The 10,873-nt window shown below is 42.5% G+C and overlaps 1 protein-coding gene across 1 annotated transcript in view; it reads left to right on the top strand.

Moving 5' to 3' along the window:
- The first annotated feature begins 637 nt into the window (after positions 1-637).
- Positions 638-10,873, top strand: part of LAMA1 (laminin subunit alpha 1) — a 104,243-nt gene continuing 94,007 nt past the window's right edge. Inside the window, exon 1 of the mRNA XM_054057816.1 lies at positions 638-719. Within this exon, the coding sequence (XP_053913791.1) occupies positions 638-719 (82 nt within the window). The remainder of the gene's footprint in view (positions 720-10,873) is intronic.

Raw genomic sequence — 10,873 nt, 5'->3', positions numbered from 1 at the left:
CAATGAGTTTGTTGTGCTTTATGCCAGTTTCAGAGGGAACTGATCAAGGAATGTTGCAAAGACAACTTACAGGACAAAAGTAGTCAACCTCATAGTTTACCAACTCTGTTTCATTTACAAACATGGCTGATTTGCTGTGTTGATGTGGAGTGGAGGTTTGAAAAATATCAGCACGGGGCAAGAAGTTTGAAAGCTGGGGATTACAAATTTGCAAGGAAACTCTCATGAGCCGAATAATTTTTTTAAACACGTGGAAATACCTGCCCTCTAGGAAAGCCTTCTCCTGCATTAGTTTACCAATGCTTTCTCCCCCCACATGTTTTTACCTTGTTATTTCTCCTACTTACTTTCTCTTCTCCCCCACTTTTGTGAAGTGTCCCAGGTGATGAATTACAGCTTCCCAGAACTCTTTTAGGCACCGGATTCGGGCTCGTCGCACCCCGCGCATCCCCCGCAACGCGCGGCCGGGGCTCCAAGTGCTTCGGGTCTGGTTTTGCGGGGAGGGACACGCGTGGTGCGGATACCCCGAGCCTGTAAGCGTGTGTGTTTGAGCGAGCCCCCCCTCCCCCGGCGGTGCGGGGCGGGGCGGGGGAGCATATAAAGCGGGCGGGCAGCGTCCCTCCCGGCAGTGGCAGCGATGGGCAGCGGCGGGAGGTGGTCGGCGGTGCTGGTGGCGGTGGCTTCGCTGCTCTGGGCGCCGGGACAGGGGCAGCCCCGAGGTGAGCGCGGAGGGGCGGCTCTCGGGGTGCGCGCTACGTGCAGTGCAAAGCAAAGCAATGCAATGCAATGCAATGCCATTGCCATGCCTGCGGAGTTGGTTTGCAGCCGCCAGCCGCATCCCAGGGCAGGCTTTCGCCCCCGCGGAGCTGGGAGAGCCTTGGCGGCGTGTCCCCAGCTCCCGCCGGGCAGAGGCGATGCGGGAGGGTCGGGCAGTGCTGCAAAGGTACGGGGAGAAGCGGGCTGGGGCTGCCCGCCACGCTTTCCCCTGCGCCCCTCCTCCCTTATCGCTTCTCTCCCTTCATCGCTGTGCAGCCCGCCCTCCCCCTTTTTCCTAGAGCCCTTTCTTCTCCCTCGGCGGCGGGGACCATTCCGCCTGGCCGCGCTCCGGGGCCGCCCACTCGCTTTGTGGGAGCCGAGAAATTCTGTGAAGCGGCAGAAAGCCGGGGGAGGGGGCGGCACGGCTGCTGCTGCCCTCCCGGGGCAGGGGGAAGGGCAGGAGGGAGCCGGGACGAAGCCGGAGGCGATCAGGGGCGGCAGCGCTGGGGGTCTCGGTCCCGGGCAGGGAGGGGAGCAGGCGGATCCGAAGGATGCAGCACGCTATCGCTAATATAAACCAGATTAAGCTCTGTTATACGGGGCGAGAGGAGCTCCAAACCACTTTTGAGGCATGAGACGGAGGATGAGGATGTAATAGAGATAATTTATGGAACTTTTCTTCTCTTTTCATTAGTTTTTCTTTCTTTTTTTGCACGTGGGTCCGGCCGGTGCAATGCAGCCGGGAGACCGGAACGCACCGGCGAGGTCTCGCTTTGCCAAAGACTTGATCTGGAACGCATCCTCTTTGTTCGAAGTGCCGTGACTTGTGTTGTCCTCGTGAGCCTGAAGTTAGTGAGCGACAGCAGTTCACTCTTTTTACTGGGTCAACAGGAGTTGATTCTGCAGCGTTGAAGGTCACCGGGCACTGGCAGAGGCTGCCCAGGGGGGTGGTGGAGTCCCCATCCCTGGAGGTCTTTAAAAGACGTGTAGACGAAGTATTCAAAGACATGTTTAGTGGCAGATAGGGATGTTTGGACTCAATGATCTCAGAGGTCTTTTCCAACCTAGTGATTCTATGATTCTATGAAAAAGCATTGGTAGACACCAGATGCTCTCACTTTTTGGCTTGATTGAGCTCCCGGTGGTGTCAACAGCCGAATATCTAATCTCTGCTCTCTGCACATTAGTCCTCAGCCGCAGTAGTTCTCTATTAAAAAAAAAACCAAACAAAAACCGAGGATGGAAAATGGTTGGAAGGCATATGTTGTGCGGATTTTATTTATGGTGCGGTTTCGTGTTCAAAATTGATATAGTTTGGAAGATTAGCATCTGGATGTTTACAAGCTGCAGTAAAAGCAAGTGTGTTTCTTAATATCATTATTTGTATGAAACTTCATCCTTCTGGTAAGGAGGTCAAAATCAAGAGCAAGTAAACTGCTGAGTCCGTATCTTTCAGCTTACAAAGATAAACTTCACCGTGGTTATGAAAATCCAGAGTGAAATGGCACAAAATTAATTTTCACAATTGTTTTTGGAAGGTACTATCTTATATATACACCAAGTAACCTTACTTCACCCTCAACTCCCATTTAAATACGTATGTAGCACACATTTTTAAAAGCTAACAATTTCGCTAAAGCTGGCAGAATATAGGTGACAAGAGTCCATTTGTTTCTGTAATGATCAGTGTTTAATCTGTTGCAGCTTTTGCAAATAGCTTAGTGGTGATATTGTGGACTTGTGTAGCAGCTCACACTGTTAAAAGCATCTTGATAAAATGCATATTTTTATATTGGCCATCAAAGATACTGTTGTATTTGGTTACTCCTAAGCTACCCCTCCTGGGGCTATTTAAATTCGTAATTGTATTTTTCTAGTTGAAAGATCAGTGCAGAAGACCATTCTTCCTACTAGATTAATTTAATAGAATTTTTTTCTCAGCATGAGAGCACAGGTCATCTGAGGAAGCAATGAGTATCAACCACCCAACCCCCCTTTCCTCCCTCCTAGATAACTGCCTTAGAAAAAAACAGAATTCAAGACGACTGATCCTAAAACAATGTGAAGAATGCAATGCAGATTAGAAGAGCAATGTTGCTTTTGCAGAAACTAAACAACCAAAACTCCAACTTGTAAGGAACATGATTATATAAAAACGCTGTGCTAAGGCTAGAAAGACTTCTTGGAGCTGTTGCAAGAGCAATAGAGAAGTTTGAGGGAAAGGCATCTTGGTGTGCCCTTGGAGAGTACCTCGGTAGAACTTCCAGCATTTCTTGTTTCTCTGTTTATTCATGCGTTTGTCCTGTCAGCAGATGAAGAAACTGGAGTGTGCAAGGGTCTGTCGGAAAGTGCTGAAGTCCAGTATGAGAGAGCAACACAGAATAGTAAAGTCACTGCACAGAACAACTTTGGAGGTTAATGATTGTTTCTTTCAGCCTAAAGATTAATATCTACGTGCCTATAAAATTTAGTTGGTAATTTAATGGCTCATGTCCTGTTAAAGTGTCCATATTGTGTTGAAAACTGGAATTTTCAGTTTTTGGTTGTCTTTTATATCCAACAGTGGAGAAACTCCTCGTGAAGCACATATCATTAGTGTCTGGATCCACATGAGAGTTGTTTTACAACTGCAGAAGCAAACAGCCATTTTGGAGGCTTATGTAGCAGCTTTGCTCTGCTGGAATACATTCTTAATTTTACCGGAGGTAACAGTGATACAGGTCTAGAAAGTACAAAGGAAAATCTGTTAATGGTTTTGCACAGTATTAGCTATGTTTCATAAATTTGATTCTGCCGCTGTCAGGTGAGTTTTCTGTCAATAAAAAAAAAATCCTGCTACTGCAAATCTGCAGTAATGGTAACTATCAAGGCTGTGGTTATAGACTAAATGTTTCTTCAGCTGCACCTCACCTCAGCTTACTGTAAGTTGGTGTGCTGTAGTGGCCGGCTCTGTTGTTCCTGCCTGGAGTTTTGGAATCAGTAGTCTTTAGGTGCTGATGCTCAGGGAATTGAATGGACCCAGAAAGGTGCCTGGAGTGCCTCGTGTGAGCAGAGATAAATACAGGTATTTCTCACATATATCATCATTTGGGTTTCAACCCCAAATTTCTTGCTTCAAGAATCTGGTTTAGTAAGTATACTTAGGCTATGACTAATACAAAACCTATAACTTTATGGTCAGCAGCTACATTTTTTTCTGAAATGTAAGTGATATGGTTTGCTTATAAATCAGATTGTAGGAGCACTTGCCCAGGAAGTGGGAGACTTAGGTTAATCTCCTTAGTTTGAGATGGTTTGAACCCACATCTCCAATTTCTGAATAGAATCTCTTATTACTTGGTTGCTGTGACAGGTAATGCAGGGGAGGAGGAGGCATGTATGAAATCTCTCCAAACTTCTGTTTTAAACTGAGCTGCTGTGCAGCTATGAATGCAAGTTTAATGTATGCAAAAGGAGAATGTGCAAGAGAAAAAGCTCATGCTGCTGCCACTCAAAGATAGGAGAATCAACTTGCAGGCCTTCCTCTTTTTTTTTTTTTATTTAATTCTCTTGCAAGCAGTAATCAGGCATCTGAATTTAGGAGAAACTTTTTCTTGTACCCATGTCTGCTGGCTCTTTACTGAGTCACTGTGCCTCTCGCTTGGTGCAGGACTTATTGGTGCCTAATTCAGAATGGCAAGTTCCACCTCCGAGAGTTGATGTGCTTTAATTGTGGATGTGACAGCATTTGGCAGGAAGAAACTTCAGTCTTTTTGTTTTTTTTTAGATCTGGCCTTTACTCTACAAACCTCGAGGGGTAGATGGTACACTCCTGGTGGTATTGCTGCAGCCTTGTGCATTCAAAGATGTTCTGTGCATTGATAAAGTTTCTTCTGATGCTTTTGAATCTGAGAACCAGACTTCCAAAATGTACATGAATGACCATAAAACTTTGAAGAAAGTCTTCTTATGTTTTCAAGATGAGCTGGATGTTACATTTGCAAATGCTTTCTGAGATATTAAAAAAATGCCATAAGTACTTGGCATACTGCATCATCATAGGTTGGTGTATGCTAGTAGCTTCAATAGAGCTTGTTTTAATCAGTCTTAAATACCAGATTTGTCATGAAATCTGCAACAAAGAGTGAAGCAATATTGGAAATAGGAAGATTTCTCTCCCCTGCAAAGTTTGTCCTTACTTTTAAATATTTTCCTTTTAACACTTCTGCCATACTTCCACTGATATGAATATTGTTTCCCGATAAGAGAACACTAAAAGAAATATTAAGTCCCTTGAGACTTGTGGGAAATGTAGAGACAATGCTGTTTGCAACTTGTGGTGTGAGACAGGAGACTGAGCTAAAAACACAATAGGAGTCTGAGGCAGAATTATGTGGTAAGCTGAAAACTTTTAATTTTTGGCAAAATTGAGTAGAATAGTATACTTGGCTTATACATGCTTTTTCTCTGGGTTGGAAACCTCAGTTGAGGTAAACACACACACCATCTTTATATACTCCTGTATACACTCCTTGTATCTTCATGCAGGTCAAGTAGCAGGGCCTGTCCACCCTCTATTTAAGTTCTATTATGTGGTTTCATCCCAGAATCGCTTGTTGGAAAAGACCTTTGAGATCACAGAGTCCAACTGTACCTGTCCACTACTAAACCATATCCCCGAGCACTTCATCTTCTCCCTTTTTTTAGATGCCCCTGGGGATAGTGACTCAACCACCTCCGTGGGCAGCCTGTGCCAGTGCTCATGTCCATGCATACAAAGGAGGAACGAGGTGGGGCAACCCCAATAATGAATCCAGAGAAATGAGCCCCACTCAGGGCTGTGCCTGAGTTATGGGAGCAGCTCTTCAGGACTTAAAGGGATGAGGTAGTGATGATGGTGGCAGCTGTCTACAGGGGTATGCGACTCATTATGGGATGTAGGGGGAGAACACTTTAGGATTGCATGAGACTTATTTATGGGTAGAGGAAGGGCCAAAGACAGGGAGAGACTTGGCATACCTGTACAAAACTCTGTATAAGATTAAATGTAATTCTGAGGCTTTGGGTTTTTGTCTTCTCTGCAAGAATTTGGCTGTTGAGGCCTTAGTGTAATGGACTTAGTTCTATATAGTTCAATTAAAGTTTTAAATGACCTGTCTATGAAGTCACCTCAAATGAAGACCACATTGCGTATCCCCAGAAATGCTGATTTTGTGGGTACCATTGTATTGAAATGATAAGAGTCTCTAAATTCATAATAAGCAACACAAATATATTTATTTTCAAATCTTTATTTAATAGAAACAGGACTTGACCATATTAAATGGAATTTGTAGCATAAAGGTGATGGATCGTAACTAGGTGCATATTTTGCTGATTGAGGTCTGACTCGAGGATGGGAGGGAGGAAGGAAACCATGAGAAATTTCTGGTTTTTGATGATCTGCAAAGAAAATCTTGAACGTTCTTCAGGGAAAGCGTCCTTGGCCTTGATTAGAAAGTCATAAATTTTAAATCTGCTCTGTTTTTTCCCCTCGCTTACTTTAAAAGAAAGTCAGCACCAACAAGCCACAGATTATTCTTTTCTCAGAGTACAAAGGTATGTGACAGAAAAATCCCATGAAAGCATTAAGATAAAGATAGAAAAAAAAACCCAACAAAGCATTTGTCTGTCATAAATATTTTCTCCATTCCCTGAGGGCTTAGAAAATGCATATCTGGAAATTCAGGACTATCAGTGTGCGCTCATCGGTTGCGGGTATTTACAGCAGTCTCACACAGGATCTTCAGGTGGGGTTTGCTGCCTTCTCCTGTGTCTATTTATTTCTATTCCCCAGGCATCCCTTCCTGACCAAACAACAATAGTTTATTGGAGTTTTGCAAGATGAGATTGGTTAGGCCAGCTTGCAGGAATTGTGATTTGTTAGTTAGCATAAGACTTAGGTACACATCAATCAAACTTCCCTTTTTATATATGGTTTGGGGTACTTAAGTGATGTCTCAGAGGTTGTATATAGTGTTTCTGGGCACTAGGGTATGAGTGCAGCGTTCTTTGGCTTTAAGGTTTTTAGGTGAGAGGGTGGTGAGGCAGTGGCACAGGTTGCCCAGGGAAGCTGTGGCTGCCCCATCACTGGAGGTGTTCAAGGCCAGGTTGGATGGGGCTTTGGGCAGCCTGGTCTGGTGGGACGTGTCCCTGCCCATAGCAGGGGCCTTGGAACTAGATGATCTCTAAGGTCCCTTCTAACCCAAACCATTCTGTGATTTCATGATCTGCTTGTGGGTCAAAGCAAAAAAGGTAAGGTGGTATATCTGTGTTAGTTCTTTCGTGGTTGCTTCTGCTTTTCTAAGGGCTTTATTATGAAGTTTTTTTTCAATCATTACAGTGCATGTTTTTTAAAAGGGGAAAAAACTGCTTTTGCCTTGACATGTAACTGTTTTATATGCATTTTTGGGGTATTAAAAGCTGATGCATCACAATTTTATAGGGAAACCAGGAGATTTATTTTTTAGTTACATTACCATGTAACAATGTAACTGTTTTGTAGTTACAAACAATGCTTTAAAAATTGGAGAACACAGACATGCAAGGCTATAAATACTATCGAAGTCTAAGCCTTTAATATCCTTATCACAAAGCTATGTAGATGTACATAGTTTAGACTTCACCTCCTGATGTGAAACAGCAATTCTGATTCTCAAGAAGCATTTGCTTGTATTCCTGGCAGAGGAAAAAAAAAGGCTTCTAGAATGCTTTGGTTTAATAACATTCTATTTTTTTTTTAAAGTCTTCTTGGAAAAACCCTGTTAGTCAAATGGCCATGTGAGCTTAAGGAAGCACCGGTACGTGGCAGGCAGTGTCGCCGACTGCCCTTTCCACAAGTGGACCAACCTTGCAGGCTGTGTGGAACAGCAGCTAATGTGGGTTAATGGAATCAGTTGGTTTGTCCTCTCTTTTCCGGGCTTTTCCTACCAGGCAAGGCTATCAAGATCCCACTGCTGCTTCGGTGTAGACAGATTCCAGCCTTTAGCACTTGCTTCTGTTTTTTCAGCTTTAACTTGGTAGCTTTTGATTTTTTAAACTGTCATTTAATATGACAGTCCCATATCAATTCTTCTAGATTAAAGTTCCGGATTTGAAAGTTGTTTTTGCAAGCATAATAATGTATAATAAATCTTTGCTGGGAGCTCATTTATTGTGCTGTGGGGTCCAGTCCTCTCTTGATTCCTGTACGAGAATAAAGGTTAAAAAGCTGTTTAAGAAATGGACTTCCCAAGGAAGTTCACCCCTTGACTCTGCCTGCATTTTTATGGCTTTTTTCTGTTTTTCTCCAAGATGACCTTGAAATAAGGCCATGTCCACTACCTTCTTTATGGTATTTGTGTAAGCTTTCATTTGCTCAAAGGCTGAGAGGACAGTGCAGAACCTGTATAGGTAACTCCAAACAACTTCTGTAGTCTTGATTTGATTATTATTTTTACCTGATTAAACAAGAAGTTTTGAATGGCAAAATCCTAGTTCTTTGCAAATCAGTGGCAGAAGTCATGCTGACTATAACAAACATTGTATTTTAACCATTGAGTACAAATGCAAGCCAGAGCTAGCATTGATGCTTGCTTTAGTATTGATAATTTATTCAGTTTTCTAGAAGCATGAATGGTAATTGTGCCTTCTGTCACAAAGCTCATTTGATCAAAGAAGAAAATGGAAAGAAATGTTTGTGGGAAGGAGAAGGAAAAAAAAAAAATCCAGTAGAGTGGCACTTCCAGTGAAGCTTGTGCTGCTCTTCTGGAAAGGACTGGAACAGGCGCCTGAGTTGCCCCTCATTCTGTTTCATGGGCACTTGCAAAATGAGTTTTGCAGCTACGACACAGAGCAGTGTGTGCCTGGAAGGATGGCAAGCTGAGGAGTCTGGCAACACAGAAGGGCTCTTCCACTACCTCCTCCCCAGGGCAGAGCTTCTACTGCACTGGATGGAGTCTGGCCAGGCTTTACCGGCATCTCAGGGTTATTCTAGATCAAACGAGGAGTATCTAGACAGTGAGCGAATCACTGAGAGTCTAGCATCAGTAGTAGTAAGTCTGCACTTAAAAAACCAAGTGATTGGATTATGTCTTCCCTGTTCTTGGCTGTTGCCCTACAGAAGTGAGAAAACCAGTTCCTGGATGTGCTTTGCTACTAATAAAACTGCATAAGAGTTTGCTGTTTTTTCTTGCCTAATTTTCTCTTACAAACGTTTCTCATTCAAATGCATGGATAGCTAATGTGTGTGTTGTTATTCTCCATGCCACCCCATTCATATTTTACTTGCCTTTACTGTGCTGCTTTTTGGGCATACCTTGCATTGTTGTAAGAGGGGAGGGTAGAAAAAGCTTGTAACTGTGTGCTAATGCCTCTGGTGATGAGTTGTTCCTACTTTATTGGCTGAGAAGGACTAGATAACAGAAGCTTGAAGTGAAGGTTCTTTGAATTGTCAGCATCTGTGGAAACTGGTTTAAATTACTGTTGTGCAATAGATGCTGTTGAAATTTCTAGGATTCCTTTTATTTGCTTTAGCCTGTAGAGTCTTTAAAACATCCTTTAAAATATGCTGAAGCAATAAAAAAATTGATGGGAAAATGAAGGATCAAATGAACTCCACTGACTTGGGGAGAATTGCTATGAATTTATATTTATCTACAGACAGTTGTTCATTTATTCCTTCAGTAGTTGCTAACTAATGCACTGATTCACTAATGCTCTTTTTTTTTAATTGCCCAATTAGTGCAATTTACTTTTATGGGGCAATAGTTATCACGGGATCAAGAAAAACATTCTTACAAATAGAAAGAAAATCTGCCGTGTATCTAGTATTCCATGGTTTGTGAATAAAACTGGGTATTTTTTAAGGATGTGGGTTTTTTATATTGGCAATAAACATCACTAAAAGTTGATTGGAGTTTTAGAAACCATTTTTTTTTTTGCTAATGCAAAAAAATGTAAGCTTGTTACTGAAATGGACTTTATAAGTATTATAAACATGACTTTTAAGATAAAACAATAATAAGTCCCTCCAAGCCCTATCCCAATTTATCTTCCTTGAAGTAGGTTTACAGTGTGCCTGCCAATGTCCTTCAGAGCAAGCTTATTGCTAGAGGCGTGCAGCAAATGCAGATACTAGAGTCAACTGGATGACTGCTCTTTGCTTGAGAGTGGTCATGCAAGGAACAGTTTAGTTTCTTGTGTATTTGATAATATCGTAACATTTCTAATGAAAGAAATGATTCTACAAAGTACAGTGCAGGTATTCTGTTACGTGGAATTGGCTGCTCTTTGCAAGCAATGAAAGATGCATGTGGCTGGGCAGGGAGCTTCAGGCTGAATTGCATGATGACTAAAGGAGGATAGATCTTTCCGTAGTGGTGAGTTGATAGTATATGATCTGAAGGCAGCAACGAAGCAGCAGGTACAAATCACGACTGCGGGTGGATGGCTGTATTCACTGTGTATCTTGGCATGAAGAAGCGGTTGCCACGGTGTTTATCTCCAGTAATGTGTCAGGTTGCTCAAATTTTTCACTGTCTGTACTCAGTATGAGGTTTTGCTATGGCTGTGCTGCCCCAGCTAATACAGAGGTAAAAAAATGAGTTTAGATATCCCTGGTAGGCTGCAAATTCTGCTGTAGTGATAACAGGAGAGGCTTCTCAGTGGTGCAGTGTCAAGGAAAAAAGAAGAAAATCCCTCCTGTACACCACATTGTATCAAATGATGATAGTCACTTTCTCTAAAACCTGTGCAGATCTCCTGGTCTTTTCTGTTCTTAATGAAAAAGAGAAATACATGCCCACTCTGCAGCTCTACCTATATGCTGCAATTCTCAAAGTAATCAGCAAAAATGTTTGGAGTGTTTAAGAAAGAGTAGGATCCAAAATGTGTCTTGCAAGACTTTTTTTTTTTTGGTCTTTTTCACTGTAGCATTTTCACTATAGCATTGCTGAATTTTAAAATAAATTATTTGGACTCTCAGTCCTGGTCTACAGGCTGTTAGAACTTTCTTTAAAAATTACCCTTTGGGCTGAAATGCATAATTCTTGTTTTCAGGCCAAAGGTAAAATACTTTCAGGACACTTAATTAAAATTCGATGTGGCTAGCTGAGTTTTT

The sequence above is a fragment of the Cuculus canorus genome, chromosome 2 (assembly GCF_017976375.1).
Source record: "Cuculus canorus isolate bCucCan1 chromosome 2, bCucCan1.pri, whole genome shotgun sequence".
In the NCBI taxonomy this organism is placed as follows: domain Eukaryota; kingdom Metazoa; phylum Chordata; class Aves; order Cuculiformes; family Cuculidae; genus Cuculus; species Cuculus canorus.
Note: the sequence above shows the minus strand (reverse complement) of the source record. Positions and strands in the feature narration are given on the sequence as shown.